Genomic DNA, 26,321 nt, shown 5'->3' with positions numbered 1-26,321 from the left:
TGTGCTGCTGGCAGGGGAGGGGCAGAGTGGTACAGGAAATTCAAGACTCTTTCCTACCCTCTTCAGTGCCTCTTTACTTAATATGATGTTAAAAGCAGGTAGTGTGGTCACTCACCTGGATTTTGGTTCTTACAAAGGTGCTTTGTTTTGTGAATAGCTGTTCAATCTGGTGTTCCTGTAGGGATGTGGGGGCAATGATTTCTGAAGGTCTTTGTTCAGCTATCTTGTTCCACTCCTCCTTAAATTGTACTGTTTTTTAATCTTTAAAGTTTTATTAGAGACAACGTCTCACTATCTTGCCCAGGCTAGCCTTGAACTCCTGACCTCAAGTGATCCTCCCACCTTAGCCTCTCCAGTAGCTGGGACTATAGGCACACATGGCCACATCCAGGTTCTAGTCCTATTCTTTATGCCAAGACTGAGTGTCATTTCTTCAACTGCCTGGATGTCATTTTATACATGTCCTACCTGCCACCTTACCCACAACACATTTAAAACCCCAATCACCTTTATCTACGACCATTTCCAGATGGTGGCCAGTCTCATAAGGAAGATAAGAATTCACAGAATAGTACAGAAATTCATTAGTGATTAACTTTTGTTTACAAAAAAAGTGATATGACAGAACCAGAGAGTTCTCTAGGCTCCAGTCATCAGAGATTTTAAGGCAAAGGCTACACACATTCTAAAATTAAGCCAGAGATAGATGGGAGTGGCTGTCAGGAAATCCGGTCCACAGTAAAATGGCAGAACAAAGGCTGATGTCTGTTAATTAAGGGAAAGCATCTGGGACAAGAAAGTTTATGAGGGTTCTATTGCAGCAACAGCAAAAGATCTGCTGACTCAAGAAGTTTTTAGAGCTGTCTAATTAGATCCTATGTTTAGCGTAAATACCTCCAGGCTTTCAAGAGCCTTGGCAAATCCAAGTTTCCTTAAGCAAGGAATACTTCTCCAATAAGGAGGCTCTGGTACCTAGTCCACCCCCATGGAGAGATAATGAGGTTCTGCCTAGGGAAGGGCGAAAACAATGATCTGATAGTATCTGGGGCCCCAAGAATTTAGTAGGCTGGTTCTCCCTTCATAGGCATCACAGAGCATGTTTGCCCTCATTATTGGAACAAGTATCAATACCTTTGATGCTATTCCCCCCTTTCCAGCCAGCCTTGAGGATACCTGGCAGTCTGAGTAGGTTAGTGATAGTGTATAGTAAGTGTCCTAAAGTGAAAATCACAGTAAAGATAGCATGCTGCCTTTGGAAAGGCATGGAAGATGGACAGAGATGTACCCATCAGGTCTGCTGAGCCACCAGAGAGAGACGAAATATTTGACTCTTCCACTATGAAGCAGTAAGAGAGTTGACTCCACAGAATATTGTCCAATATAGCATGTATAGGAACCAATGAATTCAGAAAGCATTGAGGACTTCCTTTGGTGAATAGTGTAAAAGAAAGTTCAAAGGTGGTGCAACATCTTTTTGCAGGTCCCTTTGAATGCATGAAAGGATATAATAAATGCATAATAATTTTTTTTGAGACACCATCTCGCTCTGTCACCAGGCGCCAGGCTGGAGTGCAGTGGCACAATCTTGGCTCACTACAACCTCTGCCTCCCAGGTTCAAGCAATTCTCCTGCCTCAGCCTCCCGAGTAGCCGAGTAGCATGGCATGCCACCAAGCCCAGCTAATTTTTGTATTTTTAGTAGAGATGGGGTTTCATCATATTGGCCAGGATGGTCTTGATCTCTTGACCTCGTGATCCGCCCACCTCGTCTTCCCAAAGTGTTAGAATTACAGGCGTGAGCCACTGGGGCCGGCCAATAAATGCATAAGAATTTTAGATAGCTCAATCATACATAAATTTTTTTGGCTCAACTCACGCACAGAATTGAAGTAGTTCCACCCTAGGGTAAACAACATACTTTTTGGGATCATGAAGTAGTTCACAGGACCCAGTGATAAATATCAAAAGATCCACATATACCCCAGATTGGTACGAATATATATGTGCATGTTTCTGGGGAAATGATTCATTGCATTCATCAGAAACTTGAAAGTTCAAAAGCTGAAAGGTCTTTGTAAGCTAAGTAGTATCACTATATTTTCAAGTACATTCTCAAATAGGTAGTTTCAACATTTGATCACCTGAGTGCAAACTGGATTGTACGTCTTTGAGAGGCTTAGTTTAAATCAATCTATGCTTGACCGGAAGTGACCTAAGAAACTCAAAGATATCAATCCATTCCTCCCCAGTTGAGAAAGAGAGAGAGAGAGAGAGAGAGGTGGGGAGGGGGAGAGAGAATATGTATGTTACACTCAGATTATTTCTGTACTCTGCAGTCTATTTCGGTGACTACAGAAATAATTATCTATCTCTGGTGGCTCAGCAGACCTAATGGTGCATCTCTGTCTATTTAGATCTTGCCAACTTTTTAATGAAGTCTAGACACAGACATTGCTCTAACAGTGTGAGAGGGTTATGCTAATCATGCTATACTTCTGCATGCATAATATAAATGGATACCTGCTGATCTCATTCTCATTCATATATCATATATCCCACTCTCCTAGGGAGCTGTTACATCCCTTTTATCTGTCTCTATCAGCCAATTGTCTTGCTTCCTACTTCACTGAGAAAACTAAAGTTAACAGAAGAAAACTTCCACAGATTCACACCTCCTCATATACCCACCACTGGGTACTGACATTCAAATTCACTTTCCAACCTGTTATTGTTTTCCTCCTCAGCATTGGATTCCATTCTTTCTCAAGGACATCACCCTAGCAAATTTCTTCTCTCTCTTGTTCAGACATCACTTTCTCCTTTCTTTTGGATCATTTCCATTAACACATAAAACGAGCTACAAGCTATTACTTATCCTATCCTAAAATACCCACACATGTGCACACACACATACACATACACATACACATACACATACACACACACACACGCACACACACAAATTTTGCCCCACTTCATCCTGTATCTGCTTCCAGAGAGCCCAACATACAACGATGTCCAAAACTAAATTTCTGGTATTTGTTGCTCAAACCCACTCTTCTTCTCCACTTCTCATTTCTGTTGATAGTAACTGCATCCTTCCGGTTTCTAAGGCTAAAAAGTTTAGAATCATCCCAGGCTTTTCCTCTTACACCCATATTCAATCTGTCAGGAAATCTCACAAATGATTCCTACTTATCATTCGAGGTTCTAATTAAGTTCCTATATGTCTTCTTGAAGCCTTCAAAAGTACTTCTGACTTCACAGACTTCTCTCTTTTTCTACTTATCTCTGCTGGCACTTCCATTGTGTGTTCTAATGCCTGTAAATATTATCTTTTCCAACTCATTGCAAATACGAACTATAGCTCAGACCATCTGCCTCCTATAGGACTACAGACAATAATATGTTTTTAGTAAAGAATCCACAAACATCACTCTAAGTGATTGTTTTTGCTTCAAGCTTCCAATAAAATTGGTACATAAATAATACTTACTTTGATTAGTGATGTTTGGGTACAGATTTTCCAACTTTCCTGCATCTGCAAAGGTGTCTGTCATTTTTCCAAACACCAGCATCATGAGGGGAAGTGATGCCCCATGGATGATGGCAAACAAAGTTCCCACCACCATATACAACTTGTCAAGCCAATTTGAATAGCGAAACTAAAAAGAGAAAAAAAGGAATAGAAGAGGAACAATTAGTACAGTTTCATGGATGATTTGCTTTCCTTTCAAAATATATCCAAAATCCAATCATTTTTCAGATTACTACTGATACCACCCTAGTCCAAGGTACCCTCTTACCTTTGCTAAATTATTGCAATAGTCTAATTAGAAATGGACATTTGATTCTTCCATTGAGTTCTGGCCTAATTCTTCATCCTGGACTTTGTCTGTTTATATGAAATCTAATAGAAGGATGGGACATTCTGGGAAAGAGTAAAAGTATATAATGGTGCCATAATATAGTATTTGTTGCTCTAGTTTCTAAGAATAGAAATCACTTATCATCTCATGGGCAAAAAACCGGAATGTCAAAGGCCCTTCTGAGAATACCACGGAGGAAACATTGTGTTGCTTTAACAAAGCGGTTTGGGTTAAAGACCTGCCACACAATGGAATTAACATAAATGTAAAATGATTTGAAGATAATTAGGCCTCAATAATGAGCAGAAAAAAGAAAGGAATGAGTCTGATGCATGCTTCTCTGGGAACATTTTTCCTGAGAAGACAGAATATGGCAATAATGAATGACTAATGGAGATCTGCATAAATCTCTTTTAATGTAGGCAAGTCACAGGAAGGAAAGAAAGCTTCTCTGAACCCAAAAAGTTACAGGATATAGTTAAGAGGAATGGGCTCAGGGCCCACTTGGGAAGCAATTAATACTGTTCCTCTATAACTCAAGGAACTAGCTAAGGGTTGAAAGAAAACCAAAGGAAAGGAAACAGAAACAGGGTAAAGCCAGCTGTGGGTGTCTATGGATAAACCCCAGGGTAGGAGGTTATCATGTGGATGTAGCTGTAGGCAACAGGTTTGTAATGCAGGGAGGAAACTGGGTAAAAATTCATAGGCCTAGGCAGGAAATATAAACCAAAACAAAGATCAGGCAGCAAAAAAGACACAGCCACAGAAAGCAATATTTTAGAACTTACATATACTTCACAAAGGGACAGAGACCAGTCCTAAAGTTAGCTTACTCTAATCTTACAGCAGTAAGTGGGGGATTTGGTACTGAACTGCTAAGTGGAGAAATAAAGAATGATTATTAGCAGTAGTGAATGTCAGACTGTAAAGCAGGAGAGAAAAAGTAAAATCAAATTATGAAATGATTAATCAAAGTTAAGGTCTGGTGTAAAAAAGAGTATCTAATACATACTTAAGCATTTAAACTTTTTCTAGCTCTTAAAAATGTAATCAAACAAGCTTAAGTTTGGGTTCTTGACATAACTTTCCGTGTTATGTTATGGGTTGACAACCTAAAAACATCATCATATTTACAGATTAAAACATTAATGGAGAATCATGTTTTAGTATATTTTTTCATATTTCATTGAAACACTGGCTAAATTTTGCATTATGTACTTTGTCTTAGTAAGAATTCATCTGCTTCCTTAAACACAAATGAAGGGGAAGAGGTCTTTTTTTAGAGATTATATTAAAGTAGACCAAATATCAAATTCAACAGTACAGGAAGAGAAGATAGTTGATATGCAAAGATTTCTCTCATCACCACCAACACAGGACATTTTACCTCCAGAACTATCATTGGCCATAATAAAAATAAGTGGATCATGAATGGAAACATTTACCAAATACCTATTCAATGACAAATAAATGCCAAAGATATAACCCCTGCCTTCAGAGAGATTAAAGAAAAATGTATATGCAATTATACTCTGCATGCTTTGACAGCACAGTGTATAGAACAGACATAAAATTGAGTCAATCATTATTCCCTCCTTTGTGGAAAGGCTTCCTATTATAAAAGAGGTGATGTTTCCTTCCAGGTTTGAAAGTTGACCAAGTGTTAAAAGCAAAGAAGAAAAAAGGCATTCAAGCCAGAAAGAACAGTAAACTGAGACAGAAAAGAGCACAATGTATTTAGAAAAGACTGGGGACCCTCAAGTTTGGGGTCTAAAGTGTGGAAACAAAAAGAAATAGCTGACTGATCAAAAGACACCCTTCACTGAGCTGGGAAAATTGGAATTACATCTCTTAATCTTAGACTAGAAGGAAGGAGTACTAATTTTCCAGAAATAAAGACAGAAAATTGAAAGAGTTCAGAACCTTATATTTCCTTTTGTATTTATTTTATTTTATTATTTTTTATTTTAACTTTTAAGTTCAGGGTTACAAGTGCAGGTTTGCTATAAAGGTAAACTTGTTTCATGTGGGTTTGTTGCACAGATTATTTCATCACCCAGGTACTAAGCTTAAGACCCATTAGTTATTTTTTCCTGATCCTCTCCCTCCTCCCACACTCCACCCTCCAAAAGGCCCCAGTGTGTGTTGTTCCCCTCTATGTGTCCATGTGTTCTCATCATTTAGCTCCCACTTATAAGTGAGAACATGCGGTTTTGGTTTTCTGTTCCTGCGTTAGTTTGCTAAGGATAATGGCCTCCAGCTCCAGCCATGCCCTGCAAAGGACATGATCTTGTTCCTTTTCATGGCTGCATTGTATTCAATGGTGTATATGTACCACATTGTCTTTAACCATTCTATCATTGATGGGCATTTAGGTTGATTCCATGTCTTTGCTATTGTGAATCGTTCTGCAATGAACATACAACACATGTGTCTTCATAGTACAATGATTTATATTCCTTTGGGTATATATCCAGTGTTAAGTATAAGAAAACCCCCTCCATGCAGGCTGACCTCTTCCCTCCCTCTGATTGCTCTGCAGCTACATTCCTGAACCCCTCCCTAGGTGCCACACCAAGGCTGCCAGATGTGCTGCAATTAAGCAAAGCCTGATTACAGCCCTCCGGGCAGCTCAAAGGAGGACAGGGAAAACAGAGGTTGGTTACCCATGCTTGTAAATTCCTGTTTAACACATATCTGTAAAAAAAAAAAAAACTCCCGGTTTCTCTTGTTTTTTTTAAAAGACTGCCACCACAAAAGTCACAGGATGATGTAATATAAGTCTGTTATAAATTAACAAACTATCTCTGTGCCTGTTACCAGCAGATAGATTATCTCAGTCCTAAAACCCCCTTATTCTTGCCTCACCCCATATAAACCTCTCATTTTATAAGCTCAGGCATGCCCTCTCTGATTGTTACAGAGCAGCCTGGCAGATTAATAAAACTTGCTTGCCTGACTTTGGATCTATTCTGCTTTCTCTCAGCTACCCTTATACCCAGTAATAAGTCAAACGGTATTTCCATCTTTAAGTCTTTGAGAAATCACTACACTGTCTTCCATAATGGCTTAATAGTGTATAAGTGTTTCTTTTTCTCCACAATCTTGCCAGCATCTGTTATTTTTTTACTTTGTAATAACAGCCATTCTGACTGGTGTTAAATGGTTTCTCATAGTGGTTTTGGTTTGCATTTCTCTAATAATCACGATGTTGAGCTTTTTAAAAATATGATTGTTGGCCACACGTCTTTTGGGAAGTGTCTATTCACGTCCTTTGCCCACCTTTTTATTGGATTCTTTGTTTTTTCTTGGTAAATTTGTTTAAGTTCCTTATAGATGCTAGAACCTCATATTTCTTTGTGGCATGAAGTAGATTGATTTCTAGAATGAAGGGGGTGAGAAGGGTTGAGGAAAGTGGTAACATAATGCTGTGTAGGATAAAAGCCTCAGTCAAATGCCTTTGCTCTGTAGTTTATTAGGAAGGAGACTTTAGGGGAAACAAATCTTAATAACCTTGAGCCCCAGTTTCTGAATTTACAAAATGAGGAAAATATTCATACATGCAGAAAACCTTACATAGCTGTTACAAGGATATAAATGAGAATACAAGAAACTTTTATTGAGCCTACAATATGCAAATACATGATATAAGCAGGTACTATTACTGGTTTTGGAAAATATAATAATTAACAAGACTTTTCAGTCTCATAAAGTCAAAGAGCAGGCGACCAAAAAGCATTGTAACACAGGTGAAATGTAAGAAGTATAAACTAATTGTAATTGAAGCCTTTTTTATTTAAAAAAATGGGCTGAACATGATGGCTGACATCTGCAGTCCCAACACTTTGGGTGGCTGAGGGCAGGAGGATCGCCTGAGCCTAGGAGTTTCAGTACCAGCCTGGGCAACACAGGGTTTGTTCTACAAAAAAGAATTTTAAAATTATCTGGGTGTGGTGGCATATACCTGTGGTCCTAGCTACTCCAGAGGCTGGGGTGGGACGATCACTTAAGCCTAGGAGGTTGAAGCTGCAGAGAGCTGTGATCATGCCACTGTACTCCGGCCTGGGTGACAGAGTAAGACAAAACATACACACACACACACACACGCACGCACGCACACACACACACACACACAAAAGAAAGAAAAGAAAGAAAATGGAAAATGTTTGATTAGATGCTAGCAGGAAAGAGAGAGAACATGAAACCAGAACCACATAAAAGGCATGTTGATCAGTGCTGAATGCCAAAGGTTAGGCTTCCCAGGGCAAACAAGTAGAAGGTACTGACAGGAAAGAGGTTTAGGCACATTCAGCAGGTTAGAGGGCAAACGTGACCTGGATTTGAGAGGGAATTCATTCATTCATTCATTTAATATTCAAGGGATATGTGAATATTTTCAAGTATCTTTCAAATATTTGAAAGCACCTAATGAGGTCAGGCTTGGTTCCAGGTACTGATAACAACGGTAAGATAAGCTACCTATCCTCACAAAGCATACATTCTAGTGCATATAGTAAAAGAGGAAATAGATGCATTCAACATTCATTCAATAGTTAAGTTCCTATCAAAGTTCCAGCCACTGTTTCAGGGCATTTGGGGAACAGTAGAGAACAAAATATACAAAAAAAGAAACCTCCTGCCCCCTTGGAGCTTACCTTCAGAGAGAAGACAAACACATAAAAAAGAAACCAGATAGTGATAAACATTCAGAATAAATGTCATACATGGTATGACCCAGAGGCAGGCAGGGTCAGCTGGTTTAGATTGGCTGGTCAGAGAATGTCTTTCTCAGGAGATAACATCCATGATGAGACTTCAGTGACAGGAAGGATATAGTTCATCCTGATGATCTAGGGATAGTACATTCCAGGCAGGTAGAGCCAATGAAAAGGTCCTTGGGTGAAAACCAGATTGCTGTGTCCCAAGGACCAAATAGAATGAACACCGTGGCAAGAGTAGAGTGAGGGAGAATACTGTCTGCAGTAAACTCAGAAATGACAGAGGTCAGATATGTAGGGCATTTTGTAGTCACAGGAAGGAGTCTGGGTTTTACACTGAACTTCCTGTGTAAGCAGAAAGGAAAGCATTTAATGGTTTTAATGCAGGAACTAATGTGGTGTGATGTGGCTGCTATGGGTAAATTTTTAGAAGAGCAGAAAGGAAGGAGGGATACTAGAAGAGAGAGCAGTTGAGAGAATAACGTCTTGACCAGGTGTAGTAGACAGAATAATGCTCCCCCCACAACCTGTCCAAATCCTAATCCCAGGAATCTGTGAATGCATTTCCTTACATGATAAAAGGGACTTTGAGGATTTAAAACATCTCCAGATGGGGGATTATCCTGGATTATCCAGGAGGGCAAATGTAATCACCGGGTGCCTATAAGTGGGAAGAGGTAGCCTGGAGTCAGTAAGAGACGTGATGATTGAAGTAAGAGGACGCAAGAATGATGCAAGCAAGGGCCTGTCAGTCTAGAAGTGCAAGTGTGCTTTAGAAGCTGAAAAACAGAAGGAAACTGATTCTCCTCTAGAACCTCCAGAAGAAATGCAATCCTGCTGATACCTTGACTTTAGTCCAGTAACACATTCAACTCCAAAACAGTAAGATAATAAACTTGTGTTGTTTTAAGCCACTAAGTGAGTGCTGTTTTCCTACAGCAGCAATGGGAAATGAATACACAATGTCAAAAGAGGGATGATAAAGAGGCAGGGCAGAGCTGGAAGGAATCACATGTTGTGGTTAAAGACTGATACACGTGTGTGTATGTGTGTGTGTGTGTGTGTGTGTGTGTTTATACCTTTGTACAAGAAAGTCCACCCAGATAAAATAAGCCCAAGGTCCTGTCTGCACTTGTAATTTATTAAAGTACTAATGTAATTTATGGGGCAGGGTTGTTGGAACTGAAGAAGTCAAAGAATGTTGAGCCTTATTTATAAGTTTATCAAAATATTCAGAAGAGTAACAGGAACATAAGGTGAATTAAGTAGAAACAATCAAATGCCAAAGTCCTTAAGGAACTGGGTTGGGGGTGGGTAATTCAAGGATACCACTGCAAATAGATAGAAGATAGTATAATTATGCAGGGTAAAACTCAAATGACAAAGGAGTTTTGCATGAGAATCAAAAATAATTTGAAAATGGCTATGTGGAACTATAGGGATGTCCACATCATCTCTGACTCCTGTGATAAGGGGTTGAAGAAGTCTAACTTCACAGGCAAGGGTGACACAAGAAAAAGCCAAAGAGCTGGAGGAAAATCAGCAAACCATGACATAATAGAAGCAAACAAAAAATATACAGGAGACAGTCTAAATGCTGCTGAGAGATCAAACAGAATTTTTAAATGTCCACTGAATGCAGAGAGAGGCAGGAACTGGAGCCAAACTTCAATAGGCTGAGAACTAAGTGAATGTTAAAATCAAGACAGAATGCAAAGGCCACTTTTGTATGTGAAGGGAGTTGGCAGGGGTGGCTCCAAGAAGGGCATCAGTAAGATGACCGTGCCTTGATGTGTCAATCCCAATGGGACAGACCCAATTGAGAGGGAGAGATGAAGATACAGAAGAGAATGCATGGTAATGATGAAGTAAGGTCCCTGAAAAGGCAGAGGAGATAGGGGCCAAAGTACGAGTGATTAATCTTAAGACTAAAACTCTTTGTAACTGGAAAGAAGGAGGAGGAAACAGATCCAGATACAGGTAGGTTTGTATGATTATTGCAGCTGTGAAGATCAAAGGGCGGTTATCCATATAACCATAGAAGTCACCCAAGTTGGTTGGAGCACCAACGTGGACGGGAGATACTGAGCCAGGTGGCATAGTCTTTGATGACCATCTGATTCAAAGATGAAAAGGTAACAGCAACAAAGAACTCTTCAATTCCAGAGAGATAACAGTTTAACCAATCATAAGTGATTATAGTTGTTAAAAGCAACTGGGCATATCTGAGCCTACCTTGCTTATTAGCTATGTGACCCTGTGACTTTGAATGCATTACTTTACTTCTCTGAGTCAGTTTCTTCATCCGGAATGTAAGAATAACACAAGTTCCCAAATCACAGGGACTTATGTCCCTATTTGAAGATTATGAAGATTATATCACAATAAACATAGGGTGCTTAACAAATGCCAGGTACAAAGGAAACATTTAACATTGTTAGGTATTATCTATTTAGAAAAAACATTAATGTTTCCATAAAACACATATAATAGAAGGCTCAGAGTTCAATCTGCAGTGCACAATTCTTACAAGATTATGTAATTTTTTTTTTTTTGAGACAGTGTCTCACTCTGTCACCCAGGCTGGAGTGAATGAAGTTGTACAATCTTGGCTCATTGCATCTCCACCTCCTAGGTTCCAGTGATCCTCCCACCTCAGCCTCCCAAGTAGCTGAGACTACAGGTATGTGCCACCACGACCAAGTAATTTTTGTATTTTTTGTATAGACAGGGTTTTGCCATGTTGCCCAAGCTGGACAAATCCGCCCACCTTAGCCTTACGAAGTGGGGGGATTACAGGCATAAGCCACTGCACCTGATCAAGGGTGTAAAATCTTTTAAGAAGTTTATTTTGTGTAGAAACTGCAGCGCAACTTTTATTTTTCTTGCTCTATGTGTCCCATTTCCTCACTTGCTTTAGATTTTATTCTACTTTTATGTTTCTGTAAATGTTGAAGTAAGGTCTGATATAAACTTAAAAGGCTATTAGAAAAATTTGAATCTATTCCTTATTTCTTTCATCACTTTTTTAAGATTGCCAAAAAGTCTCACAGTGGAAATAAATTAACAAACATTGTATGCAGACAAGAGCTAACACAGCAGTTTTGAAGCTGCTATGTTTAGAAAGGCCTGCATACAAGGTTGGCCCTTGGCTGAAACTTGGATTTAAGGAAGATCATCACCATTCTAACTGATAAGTATAGCCAAACTATCTGTACAAACAATGTGGTTCTACCTTCTGCATTTTTGCCTTCCTTCTATGAGCCTGAAATTTTGGTGTATGCTGTGTGGGTGCCTACATGATCAGCCCCTAAGAAAACCTTTGGGCATTGAGTCTATAATGAGCTTCTCTGATTAACAGCATTCTACATGTGCTGTCTCAACTCACTGCTTGAAGAAATTCAGTGTGCCCTGTGACTCCACTAGGAGAGAACTCTAGGAGCTTGCACGTGGTTTCTCCTGGACTTCTCCCCAATTGCCTTTTGCCATAAGTCCTTTGAGTCCTCCTTGTGTGAATCATTGAGGCTGGGCTTCTTGGAAGCCCTGAACACACAATGTTTTTTTTCTTCGCTGAAAACTATTATTAATAAGCGATGCCAGTGACATCACCATTTTATTGTTAAACTTTTATTATGTTCTTGTGTTTATTAAGTTTTATATTCAAGTTACATTCAATGTTTTCTATGTTGACTTTTCAGGAAAAAGATGTGAGGAAAATCCATCTAAGTAGTAGAATACTTCATCAATAGGCTTATTGTATATTCTCTCTATCCTGGCCCCACTGTGTATCCTCAGACAGGTGAATATGTCTAGCCTCAATTTCTTCACATGCAAAATTGGAATAATAGTATCCATCTCAAAAGGAATTGTAAGGAATAAATGAGATCATATACGAAATACTTAGAACAATGCCTGGCATATTGTGCTATATGTGTTCTATTACTACCACCTTATATTAAAGCTTCATATTTTTATTTTTTTTGTGCCTTAAAATGAATTGAGTATTGATAACATTACCTCTATATAGTAGGCCTGTTAAATTTTCTAAAATATAAGACTCCTAAGGTTTAAAACTATTTAACTACAAATAATAAAAACTGAAAGTCTCAAAATGACAGCACCAAAATCCTGGGAATAAATACAACTTTAACCTAAATGCTTCTTTCCATAAAAGAATGTAATAATGAAAACTGTCACTTGGTTAATCAAGTAGTCTGAGAATGACTCAAGTACTTAGTCTCATCTCCCCAAAATTCCAAAGCAAATGGAGATAGAATAAAAGCAGGAGTCATGGCAAGAGCAATTGTAGCACAGAGAGATGAAGGTCAGATAAGGGAACCATGGAGTCTTCAGCGTAAAAGTCATATGTCTGTTTTTTCCCTGCCTACAACTATTTTTATAATCTATTTATTAAAATCCATTTTACAAGACAATCTATCCACTCCTTCCCCCTAAAAAATTCCTGTGTAATGACTGAATTATAAAGCATGTGCTGTTAAATTAATTGGTTCAGTAGTCTTCCCAGTTCCAATCTCTGCAATCACTCACCTAACAGTTCACCTAAATTTGAACTCTTAGAAAAAAGGAAGTGAGAATTCAGGTAGATAAGACGTCATCAGCTAGGTGTGGCGCAGTGGTTTATACCTGTAATCCCAGCACTTTGGGAGGCAAGTGAGGCGGATCACTTGCGGTCAAGAGTTAAAGGCCAGCCTGGGCAACATAGCGAGACCCTGTCTCTACAAAAAATACAAAAGCTGGCTGGGCATGGCGGTACACACCTGTGGTCTTAGCTACGTGAGGGGCTGAGGTGAGAGGATCAGTTGAGGCTGGTGGGCGGCGGTTGCAGTGAGCCAAGATCATGGCACTGATGTCATCAACCAACCACACCTATATGATTCCTGTCTGATTCCAAGTGTGATCAAAAAAAAGCTTCTAAACAACCACATGCAACCAGAAAATGATATAAAGAGTTACATTAAGGTTTTCAAATTCTAGATTTTCATCTATACAGCACAGGGGAATAATGACATATGGCATATTTGAAATCATAGTAATAAATAATCCAAAATGCTCTAAAATTTTCATAGCAATAAATAATCCATTGCTATCTTTTATTGTTAGCAATGGACTTTGACCTAAAACCTGCTAGACTTTCAGAGCCATTAAAGTCAGCACTCTATGCGATTGGTTTCCTCTATGCAGATGGGAGAGGAGTTTGTGTAGGTAATGGATCACTGGCAACATAATTCATTAGTAGAATATTGAAATCTAAGTCAGGAAGGGTGGCTGCAGATTATTAATATACATGGCAAGTTATGATCAGCATTTTCCCAAAAATAAACTAAATCAAACCAATTTATTTTGCTCCTCCATTAACACACTCTGTAAGAAAATCTTATATCAGATGAAATATCTCTTTTCCATGAAAGGAGACATCAAATTTACAAAGTAATTTTTAATAAATTCAAAACTCACCATTGCAAAAACACTGACAGTTGGTTTCTTTTCCGTCTTATCTTTTTCACTGCAAAACAGCAAAGGAATTACATAAAACTTTAGAAATTATATAATTTTTAAATTACTCAAATTAATATAGAATGTATATTTAATGACAGATGAAGAAATATGTCTATATTATACAGTTAAAAAACAGGATAGTGATAGTATGATCCCATTTATAATGTTTAAATATGTTTACATATATTTTAGAAATCTACCTATGTCGTTTCCACTGAGCATTGGAATCTCTCTAAAAATATGTTCTTCCTTGTGCCTTTGAAATTTCCTGATTTGCTACGATGAATACATACATACACCCTTTGCAATCAGAAAAAAAGACATACTGAAAAAAGTTTCCTGTTTGTATTCTAATTAGAAAATCATTCACACTTCCCCTTAATTATGAATCCCCTTAATTGTCATTTGAGTAATGATGGCATTGATATTTTATCCGTCTACAGCCTAGATATTATTCTTAATCATTCCCTTTACTAGTGAAGAGTAGTGACAATTAGATGCTGGGCATAACTGGCCTAAGAAGAAAATTAAATTACTCTCTATGAGCAAACCTAATTGTGAAAAAAATGTCTGGAGCCCTAAATGAACCATTATGAAATAAATGCACTCTAGAAAGCTATGGTCAAAAATGATGCTCTATAAATTGTCAAAAGTTGTCCTCAGGCATAAGGTCAACTCTTATTTTGAAACCAGATACGAATGAATCTAACTCTGTAACCCATTTTCCACTCTGTGTAACTGCCACCTAGGATGTGAAAGCAAACCAACTATAACAAATCTGCCTCATCTATATTTTTGTATAAAAGTAAGATTATTTTAGAGAAGAATTGTGCTATTTTTTACAGGGTTTTTAAGTTCACAAGGTAAATTCATCTTTGTCTTTGTTCTTTACACCAAGTGAGGTCAAAAGAGGTGAAGAGACTTCTAAAGAAAAAAAATCCGGAGTTTACGCATTTGGCTTTGGATAATGTTAGAGAGACATAAAATACACAAACATAACTCTTCAGGTTTGGTCCCACCCAATTTCCAGTAAAGGCATGGTTTCAGTATCCCTGGAACCAGGATGAAAAGAGAAAAACAGCCATAAATAGTTGAGTTTTAGCTCTAAGCTTTTTATTTATTTTTTTGTTCTCTAAGACTGCTGCTACTCTGGAGAAGTTATAATGTTCCAGGCACTGGCTAAGTAAGCACTTCCCACACAGGATTCATAAACAATTCTATATGAAAGACACATTTTTTCCTTTCAGAGATGTAGAAGAGTGAGAAGAGTTAACTTGTTCAAGGTCCCACAGCTATAACAAAGCCTATATTTAAATGCCAAGTCCGTTCCCTGACCACCAAGCTATAAGGTACAACCTCAAGTTTCCGAGATACTGCATCACATTAAAATGCACTTTCACACACACTCTCACCCCTACTAGATTACTTACTTATCCCCATTAGCACAAAACACAGTGCTTAGAAAGACAAGTCATTCATCAAACATCATTTTAATAAAGAATCTTTGCAAATAGACATATTCCAAACAGCACTATTATCCCAGCATTATCTATTACCAAAGCCATATACTTCTTTACAATCCATGTTGAAACAGATTTAAATCAATGGCAATGAACACAATTTAATAAGAACTACTTATGTAAAATATAATCTCTAATTTGAAAAAAAAAAAGTCTATAGGCCATGATAGAACCAATAATAGAAATATGAGAAAGATTAATTTTCTTTACTGTTTCCCTTCACATACCCTCAATATTTCTTAAATCTACCTAAATGTTTGTATCATAAGTACATAATTCTTTAAGCTATCAAGTTTTCAAAAATACAAAGTGAAAAACAAAAAGTGGAATACCTACCCTCTACTCAATGGAGCCTTTTTCATTGTTTATATGAACTTTTTTAACAAAAATTTTCTCTTTCAATCATATGTTCTCCTACCATTATCACATCTAAGAAAAGTGGCTGCAATTTTGATATTGGCTAATATCCAATCCACATTAAAATGTCCCAAGAATGTTTTCCGTAGATTTTTTCCTTGTTGAACATTTAGGTTGTTTTCTTTTGTTTTGTAATGTTGACACGCTGCATTTGGTAGTTATATATCTTTAGTCTCTCTTAATCTAGAAGTCCTCCTTTTATTTTTTTTAACATTGACTTTTGTAAAGGGACATGAACAGCTGTCTTACAGAATGTCCCACATCTTGGGACAAACTGAATACAAATTGGGAAGTGCAACAAATACCTGTATCAAACTGAATACAAATTAGGAAGTACAATAAATGCAAAATACACATCAAACAGGAGGATTTAGCATAAAAGAAAATGCAAACTATCTTATTAATCATTTCGATGACATAGAACATCCAATCTTTTGTACATATTGAGTTCTATAAAATATATTTTCAAAATTAGTTTTATCTTTTTATTTTTATTTTTTAATGTTGCTGCTAGAAAATTTTAAATTACAAATGTGGCTCACATGACATATCTATTGGACAGCCCCGGTCTACAAGTTTAATTGGATTCAAACTAAATGTTTTTGTAGATATAGTAACATTTGCTAAGTGATGTTGTTTACTCAAAATCCAAGTGATGAGTCATTTACCACAATCTATTCTACTGTGAGTGATACCAGATCTGATCACTTGGTTAAGGTGCTAACTGCAAAATCGTTTAATTGGAAAAGCACGTTCTCCTTCCAATTAGTAAACATTTTGAAGAAAATTCTTTGATACAACTTTTTTTCTGAATGGTTTAGGGTTCGTTGACAATCCTTACTGTAATCTATTATAACAATGCACATTGCAAAGTAATAGCTGGAATTTTTCTGTAAAGATAATTCCCATATTTTCTCTACTTCTCACACTTTCTTTCAGCTTCCCTCCTCTCAGAATATTAGGGATTCAACAGCTGCATTTAGTATCTAAAAATCTGTTACAGTTATGATTTTCTTTGATGCTCAAATTTTCCCAGAGTTGGCCAGTGGAAGCTCCTTCCAGCCAGCTCCAGTGTGCTTTTAACTACTCCATTAAACTCCACTTTCTTATTTTCAGATACCACAGGATACCTTTGTATTTTTCCTGCCCTTGCCCCAGACTTGGCTGAAATTAACTATTGAGGTGTTATTTCTTTTAGGGAGGAATGGTATTAAGAAATCAAGATCTGATACTAACAGTGCTCATTGTTACTGTCCCTTAAAATGAACTATTAAAATATTATGAATTCATATTGAAATTTCCAATTCAAATTTAACATTATTTTTAAAAATGTATTTAATTTCCACATTTGTATTTTTTCTCTTACACTGAAAAGTTTGGTTTCTTATATTAACATGTTTACTAATTTATCTTATAATTTACATTACAGTTTCTAATAATATTAATATATTTACTAATTTATCTTACAATTTACTACTAACAATGAATCTATTGAGTGGAGTTTTAAATTTCCTATAAAGCCAGAGCACCATTTAATAAAGTTAATTATTAAAATTAACTTTAAATAATTATTTTCTGTATGTGTGGTTACATTACCAATATTATATAAAGATATTTATTGGCCGGGCGCGGTGGCTCAAGCCTGTAATCCCAGCACTTTGGGAGGCGGAGGCGGGTGGATCACGAGGTCAAGAGATCCAGGCCATCCTGGTCAACATGGTGAAACCCCGTCTCTACTAAAAATACAAAACATTAGCTGGGCATGGTGGCGCGTGCCTGTAATCCCAGCTACTGAGGAGGTTGAGGCAGGAGAATTGCCTGAACCCAGGAGGCGGAGGTTGCGGTGAGCCGAGATCGCGCCATTGCACTCCAGCCTGGGTAACAAGAGTGAAACTCCGTCTCAAAAAAAAATATATATATATATTTATTGCCAGTTAAAACAACACACAGACACACAAAACAAAATGTACTTTTGACCTTCCACCACCCAGGCCACAAACACGCGATGTTTACGTAGTCATTTACCACAATCAAAAGCCTGGACCACAGAGCAGATCACCAGCGGCATATGGCTCAGGTATGGGCAACGAACACCACTTGAAAAGCAGATGTTCAAGACAGAAACAAGCCTCCGCCTGTCTTGGGCAGGAAAGCTGAGGAGGAGGCACATCAATACTAAGGGAGAGAGAGTCCAGGAAGGGTAAAAGGGTGGAATGAAGAGAGGCTGGTGAATGACTAAGAACGGTTGAATAGGACAAATAAGTTCCAATGTTCGACAGCAGACTAGGGTGACTACAGTTAGCAATATATTGTATATTTCAAAGTAGCTAGAATAGAGGACTTAAAATGTTATCAACACAGAAATGAAATATACCCAAGATGATGGATACTCCAAATATCTGGACTTGATCATTACACATTCTGTGCATGTAAAAAACACTCTCATATACCCCATTTCATAAATATGTAAAATATTATGTATCATTAAAAGAAAGAACAAAAAAGACTGAGGGAGAATGCATATGCTGTGCCCCACGCAGCCGACAAACTTCTGCTCTAAGCAGGGAAATTGATTCCAAAGGCTGGTTTGCGTTTCTTAAAATAAAAATAATTAAAAACAACAGTATGTCATTTATCTCAGAGCTGGAAGCTATAAATAAACTACCCAAATCTTGCAATTACGTAAACTATAAAAATGAAACAAACTAGCTACCTTTTATTGTTCAGTTTTAAAAAGTTCTTCCCTGCTCCTCCATTGTGGTCCCCTTCGAGATCCATCCCGACCTGAAGAGAAACCGCAGCTTGTTAGCCAAATGCATGACCCGCAGGAGCCTGAGGTGAAACTAACCTCCAGTCACCTGCTTAACCCAGAGAGCAGTAAGGGGGAGCGTTCGCCGTGATGCTCCAGCTGCTCTGGCCACGCTGGGCACTGCAGGGGCTTTCCTGTGTGCAGGGTCCCCAGCCTCTCCACGCGGGCAAAGTTTGGGGGCTGGCAGCGCGCTCTGGATTCTGCCCGCCGCGAGCGCGTTTCTCCCTCCCGTTTCCCGTTGCCGCGGATGAAGCTTCCTCCCACCCGCCGCCCGCGGGCTCAGAGACCAGGTTCCCGCACCGCGCGGGCTCTGCGAGCTCCTGCCAGCATGGTCCAGTGCCACTACGGTTTGGGCGCTGCTCCAGGAGCTCCCGAGTCTACATCTCACCCCACTTGGTCCCCAAGGACTTGCAACAGGACTCCTCCACACCATCCACGCCTCGAGAAGCCCTTCTCCCGCGAGGACCACGTACAGGGAATCTGAGAGCCTGACCCTTCTTGGGAACTGTCCTACAGTAGTTCCCAACTTCGTGTGCGCCTACCTCTAGCTCCTTAGAGCGGCCACTAAGACGTGAAATTTTGGAAGAAGAGACTCCGGCTTCGTCGAAAGACCTAGTGGAAACAAACAGCGGCCTCTACTTCTTCGAGCTTGGAGGAGCCGCTGCTCTGAGGAGCCGCTGCTCGAATGAGCGCAGGTTTCCTGTGGAAAAGAGGAGTCAGCGTCGGTGCTCGGCCCAGCCCCAGCGCTGTCCTGTGAGCCAATCAAACCTCATCTCAAATGAATGCTCCCGGCCCGGCTTGACCGAATGTTGATTCCTTTAGAAATTGCGAAACAGATCGAATCTCCAGGAGGAATGTTGTCGCTTCCGTTGCGCCTCTCTGGAAAGGGCAAATAGAGAAACGTGCATCAGCTGAATCATCGGGGACATTTCAACTTATAGAGACACGTCTCTCAAAGTTCACAGAAGTCTTCATATCCATATAAGGATACAGGATGTCGTTAAGGGAAATTTTCTCTGGATTTGCATTTAATACAGTTAATACAAAACCTCCGACCTCTCCAATTCTGTAGCTCCACTCTGCTAACACCTGTAAAAAGGCCAGGAGAAATTTTTCTGCAGTGGACTTTCTTCAGCATGTTTGACAGTTTCTGAGTATATCTATTCATCCTTTATTTGATGATAAATGGAAAGAAATAAAAAGGAAGTTTTTAAAAACATAGAGACACAGGTATTTCAAGATAGAAATGGTATTTTAAAGTGTGTAATATTTTAAAACTTTAGAGGTCAGGTCAATGCCCGTGTTTTTCCAGGGCATTTCAAAATTCAAAATAATTTTAAAATAATTAAAATAAACATAGCATGTTTTAGCATGTTACATTAGCTTTAATTTCTTTTCATATTTACTGCCAACATTTAATATTTTTTCCTGTCCACTATTTTTTTCAAACTGAGGAAAAGTATGTGCAGTCTTCCCAATTCAAATTTATAAAGTACTGCTAACTCACATCAGAGCTTTTCTTACTTCTTATGAACATAGGGGAAATAGCTTTGTTGTAACCTCTAGCCCACATTCCATGACTTACACATATTACCCATCAGCTTACTGCATAAGTTTAGAAGAAGAAAATCACTTTGTTTTTTACTGCATAGTCTGAAGATGTTTCCTCTTTCTTTAAATAACTCATACTTCAAAGCCATAATTTTTTCCTATTCTTGACTACACATTTTTCTTACCTTGATTTATTTTGTGCTTGGCCATATAATGAAGTTTTTTTTTTGTTGCTGTTTTTTGTTTTTTTCTTTTTTTTTTACAAATTGTTAATTAGGCTCTCTAACAGGCCTCTATTTTTTCCACATGTTGTAATTGGATATGCATGAGTATAGCATTGTTCACTGTTTAACAGCATAACAATAACCCTGTGGTCCGTCTGGGGTAAATATACAAGCTTTCATCTTCATCACTTGCATTTTTAATCTTATTTATGCCTCTCATCTCTGTTTCCATTTCTGTTTTCCTTTGTTCCTTTATCTCACCTTTTGTTTACATAATATTGTTGAATTTTATGTAGCCTTTTGAATGGCCTTTAACCCTCCCTAAACCGTGCAGGATATAAATAAAGTGTTATATTGTTATACTGGTTATACTATTTCTATAGTCTTGAGCTTCAGGTAAAGATCTCTATCAAGGATATAAGTAAGTTAAAGATCAAAATAACACAGAGATTTCAAAAATAAGGTTCTCCCACTCTATTACATTGTATTCAATTTCTTTGCTCCACTGACATGGAAGTATGAATATAAAACATGATGGACCTAAAACAAACTAGCTCTTGCTACTTTCAACTGCCCTAGGCTTATTTAAAGACACCAGTCTTGTATTGGTGCTACCACCACTCCTGTCAAGCTGGACTTGGCTGTTCTTAAGCCTCCTTAATTTCTGGTGAAACCTACCTAGTCCCCTTGCAAGTTGGCACTCACATACCTTCATTCAAGCAGTGCTTTTTCCATTTGAAGTGATTGCCACAATCTGCACCTTCTTGTCATCCACCCTCATGTAGCCATTTCACCAACTTGTCTATAGCCTCCCAACACTAAACTGTTCTTTTTTATCTGTGGGAGTAATAATATATAATGATAATAATAACAAATAACATTTATTAAATACCAGTCATATATCAGGAACTGCCAAACACGTCAAAGAGATTATGTCATTTAATCTTTACAAGAATCATATCAAGTAGTTACTATTGTTGATACTCCCATATTACAATAAAAGACACTAAAGTTTGCATTATTTGTCCAGTCACACAGCAAGTAAGCTGCTAACCAGTAGTCCCTCTCTTATAACTATACTTTTAACCACTACTCTACACTATAGTACATTATCATAGGACATTCCACTACACTGCCTTTTTCAGCCCCATGAAGTGTTTTCTTCTTATCTTTCCATCTTGGAAAACTTGCAATGGCTCCCTGCTGCAGAATATATGATAGCTAAGAGTTTCTTCTTCTTCTTGTCTTTGGAGACAGAATCTCGCTCTGTCTCCAGGCACCAGGCTGGAGTACAGTGGCGTGCAATCTCGGCTCACTGCAACCTCCACCTCCCAGGTTCAAGCAATTCTGCCTCAGCCTCCTGAGTAGCTGGGACTACAGCCGCATGCCACCACGCCCAGCTAATTTTTGTATTTTAGTAGAGACGGGTTTCACCATGTTGGCCAGATGGTCTCGATCTCTTGACCTTGTGATCTGCCCGCCTCGGCCTCCCAAAGTGTTGGGATTACAGGCGTGAGCCACCACACTCAGCCCAGAGTTTCCTCCTAAAAGAACCACAACATAGCACTTCTCTCTAATCATCTTCCTCTCCATCAACATGTACATGTTTACTCCATTTCAGCCAAACTCACTGGGCTTCTCAGATGATATGCTCTTTTCATTCTCTACCTTTCCACATATAAATTGTTAAACTAAATTAATTTACAAAAGTTTTCTTCTTTAGTACTTGGCTCCATTAAACAATTTGGGCTTCGAAGGCAAAAAAACTTAGATAAGGACCATCTCTGCTGATTGTTATGTGTAGGTTTGAACGAGTTACTTAACTCAGCTGTCCCACGGAGGTACTATCTATTCTTCACTCTTTAGTAAAGAGTAGATAGTACCTTCTAATGTTATGGCAAGATTAAGTGATTTGTATATTTAAAAGGTTTGTACAGTGCCCGGAACACCCTAAACACTCAACATTGCTATGTATTAGTAACAATGCTCTCTTCTCAATCTCTTTTTGCCCTTCCTTAGCATTCTTTGACACTCATGTATGTAGTCACATCTATTTATCCACATATGTTTGACCAATTATTCTCATATCCCAGCTCTCTATGTCCTTTATTATATTAACAACAAATTCATAGAAATTAAAAAGCTGTTTACCTATTTTTCCTTCTCCTATGGTTTTTAATTCTTCTGGATGTTCTTCTTGTGACCCTCTATAGTAAATCTTGTGTGTCTTTCTGTCTTTCTCTGATCTCGCTAATAATTTATTTTCTCTATTTTTCCTGTCTCCTCTATTTAACCAATCTGAGTCCAAATTGAAGGTTCAACACATTTCAAGAAGAAATGCAACTCACCTCAATGAGCTTAATTGACCTGAGGCAGAGAAAGAATACAAGTTCCAATCATCTCTCTGAACTGAATTGACCTGAAACAGAAAGAATACAAGTTTCCACCCAGCTCAAAGAGCAAGATATATGACTCAGTTGTATTAACAATAATAAGGGATCCACACATTCCCCACCCTTTCATATGTAATGATTTTTATCTATGAAGGACATGTGACTGACCTAATGATGGGGGATATTAAATGACTGTACTTGAACTCACATTGGATTACATCAGATTGCTTCTATGGATACCTGAATTGAAAGAAAAAAATCTAGATACTGAAGGTCAATGTGATCATTTTCAAAGAGGTTGTTTGTCTTGCCATCATTTAGCCAATATTGCAACAGATACGACTTGTGTGAAATGGTGATCAGATGATGATAAATTAATTTAATTTTAATTAAGTCAGTGACTTAACCATGTGATAAGTCAATGGCAAATAGAAACCTGAATTTTACTCCTCTTTGAACCCTTCCCTATCTACTCTAGCCAGAAATATTTTCTACCACTCTGCAATCCTACTTTTCAGTGTCTGTACCTCTCATTTTGTATTTATTATTAATGTTTCACATAACTATGAATTTTTAAAAATATTCTAACTGGAAAGAGACTTATACAAAACAAAGTTTCAATTAATGTTTGTGGAAAATATTAAGTGCTGAGAGTATGACATCAGAGACAGATTTTTGGAAATTATACTAGTAAGCTAAATGCCTGAGTTATCATTAGTGTGACTTGAAAGATCTATTGCCATGAATTATCTCCCTTACCAACTTCCTTTTATTGAAACAGAGTCCTACTCTGTCACCTGAGCTGGAGTTCACTGGCATGATCTCAGCTCGCTGAAACCTCTGCCTCCTAAGTTCCAGTGATTCTCTTGCCTCAGGCTCCTGAGTAGCTGGGATTACAGGTTTGCACCAGCACAACAGGCTAATTTTTATAATTTTAGTAAGATGGAATTTTACCACGTTGGTTAGGCTGATCTTGAACTTCTGGCCTCAAGTGATCTGCCCACCTCAGCCTCCCGAATTGCTGGGATTATAGGCATCAGCCACCACACCCGGCCTCCTCTATCAACTTCTGATATAATCTTTAAACTCCTTTAGAGAATCATCTCTCTGAGTAAGTCACTGCCCCCTATTGAAATAAATATACCATAATAGCACAAGTAAAGTTTTTAAATCAATGACAAAATTAAGAGGAGAGAAGACAATTGAGTATTCAAGGGAAAGAAGAAAATTAAGTGGCAATTCTTGGAATTCTAACTTTGTGAGATACCAGCTGTGTGGCTGTGAACAAATACTCCACCTCTCAAAAACCTTGATTTCTGTGTCATTCAAATAAAGACAAAAACAGCTTCCACCTAAGGTTTTTGTAAGAAGAAAATAAGGTAAGATTTGATGTGTGTTTGGTATAAATAGTACTACTTCCCAGATATCCTAATAAAGATAATAAATGGAACCAAGATATGAATAACCATTAAGAATGTGAGAGTAAAAGTGATTACTGGAAAGGGCTAGTAATGGACACTGAAAGTAAATAATAATATGGAAATAATTATAAGTATTACTTTTAAAGTAATCTATAAAAACAAAATTATGAAGAAAATTGAATAAATTCACATTTAAAGCCAACAGCAAATCATATTGTTATTTATTGCAAATATCACAACAGATTAATATTCTTAATATATAAAGCGCTCATATAAATGCATAAAAAAATTTAAAGGCCTAAATAGAACTGAGCAAAAGATACAAATAGGCAATTCATACAAAAACATATGGAGTATACTGGTACTCAGAAGAAGACATATTGAAATATTCATGCTAACTACAAAGAAATGCAAATTACATCAGCAAAGATATTTTGAGAAAATGAGATTATTGCGTCTCACAAGGGTTAAATAAAACAGGTGGGAGCTGAAAATTATTAAAATGAATAAGGAAACATACATAAGGGAAACATAAGTCTGTTTGACTCATTAATTCAATTTTGGGAAATCTATCTTAAAGAAATAATTCGAAGTACAGGAAAAAATATCAGCTAAAGATATTCATTGCTGCATTATTTTATAACAGTGAAAAATGAGCAGTTTACCTGAATACTTAACCACATATGTATGGATGAATTAATTATAATACATTCTCTTTTAAAAAGTAGTAATATAAAATGTGCTTACAGAGTTTGTGATAAGCTCAGAAAATACCTATGCTAATGTGCAAGGAAAAAAGGCAGGGGAAAATTATAACAGCCTGATATTCACTATATCAAGCAAATTAATTGGTGTAATACTAGAAATAAAGATACCAGTGTCAAGAGTGATTATCTTTTAGTGACGAAAGTTAGGTCTGAGTTTTTTGCTTTAAATTTTTCTGTATTTGAGAAATATCCCATACTAACAGTGTATTATTTTATAATAAATTTTTATAAAAGTTTGGAGATGCAGATAACAATGAATTTTCAGGATCCTCGTTATTGGTGCCTATCTTTGAGTGGAGTTTGCTGCTTATTAAGGAATGGCCGCATTTAGTGAAAGCCAAAATTAACTGGCTAAAACAAGAAACACTGAGAATTCCCAATATTTTGCATGTACTCAAAAGTTTCTCATATTTCTGAAAATCTTATCCATGTTTCTAAGAAAGGTGAGCAAGGAGGAAGAGAGAAAGAGGTAGAGACAGAGATGCTCTTTAAGTAATAAGAAAATACATGGGCAACTGTAATTGATTTCTAGCTTTAGTCATCAACTGTCTATGTAACTTGGACACATTTTTTTTCTAATTACTGTTTTCATATCAGCCTCAAAGACTTACTGAGAAGATCAAAGCCCTATAGATACTTTTCATAACTAAGCATCATATACTTCCACTTGAGGAAGATAACACAGAGGAGAGAAGTCCAGTTAAGGACTTCATTTTCATTCCCCTGAAGAATTTAAGTTCTGTGAGGGTAGCAATCTTGTCCCTATTTTTATTCTGTATACAAAATGCAGCACATATAGTATGTGCTCAACTTCTCTGTTGGTGACCTTAGAGAAATGTCCATTAACAGCATTATTTGACATTTTATAGCTTATCCAAACAAATAAAGATGGACTTAAGCTAGGGGAATTATTGTTTTCTTTGATTCTTTTTTTTTTCTTTACTTAATTTTGTGTGTGTATGTGTGACAGGATCTTGCTCTGTCACCAAGGCCAGAGTGCAGTGGCACAATCACAGCTCACTACAGCCTCGACCTCCTTGGTTCAAAGGATCTTCCCACCTTATCCTCTCAAGTAGCTGGGACCACAGGTGTGTGCCACCATGCCTGGCTGTGTGT

The 26,321-nt window shown here is 37.7% G+C and overlaps 1 protein-coding gene across 1 annotated transcript in view; it reads right to left on the bottom strand.

Annotated features, from left to right (window-relative positions):
* Positions 1–20,140, bottom strand: part of ABCB1 (ATP binding cassette subfamily B member 1) — a 106,288-nt gene extending 86,148 nt beyond the window's left edge. Inside the window, exons 1-4 of the mRNA XM_017536510.2 lie at positions 19,392–20,140; positions 18,754–18,824; positions 14,062–14,110; positions 3,496–3,664 (exon numbers count right to left, since the gene is read on the bottom strand). Coding sequence (XP_017391999.1) covers positions 3,496–3,664; positions 14,062–14,110; positions 18,754–18,818 — 283 coding nt within the window. The 5' untranslated portion in view covers positions 18,819–18,824; positions 19,392–20,140. The remainder of the gene's footprint in view (positions 1–3,495; positions 3,665–14,061; positions 14,111–18,753; positions 18,825–19,391) is intronic.
* Positions 20,141–26,321: the final 6,181 nt, after the last annotated feature.

This window comes from Cebus imitator, unplaced genomic scaffold, assembly GCF_001604975.1.
Source record: "Cebus imitator isolate Cc_AM_T3 unplaced genomic scaffold, Cebus_imitator-1.0 Scaffold98, whole genome shotgun sequence".
NCBI classification, from domain to species: Eukaryota; Metazoa; Chordata; class Mammalia; order Primates; family Cebidae; genus Cebus; species Cebus imitator.
The sequence above is the reverse complement of the archived record's forward strand: the minus strand, read 5'-3'. Positions and strand labels throughout refer to the sequence as shown.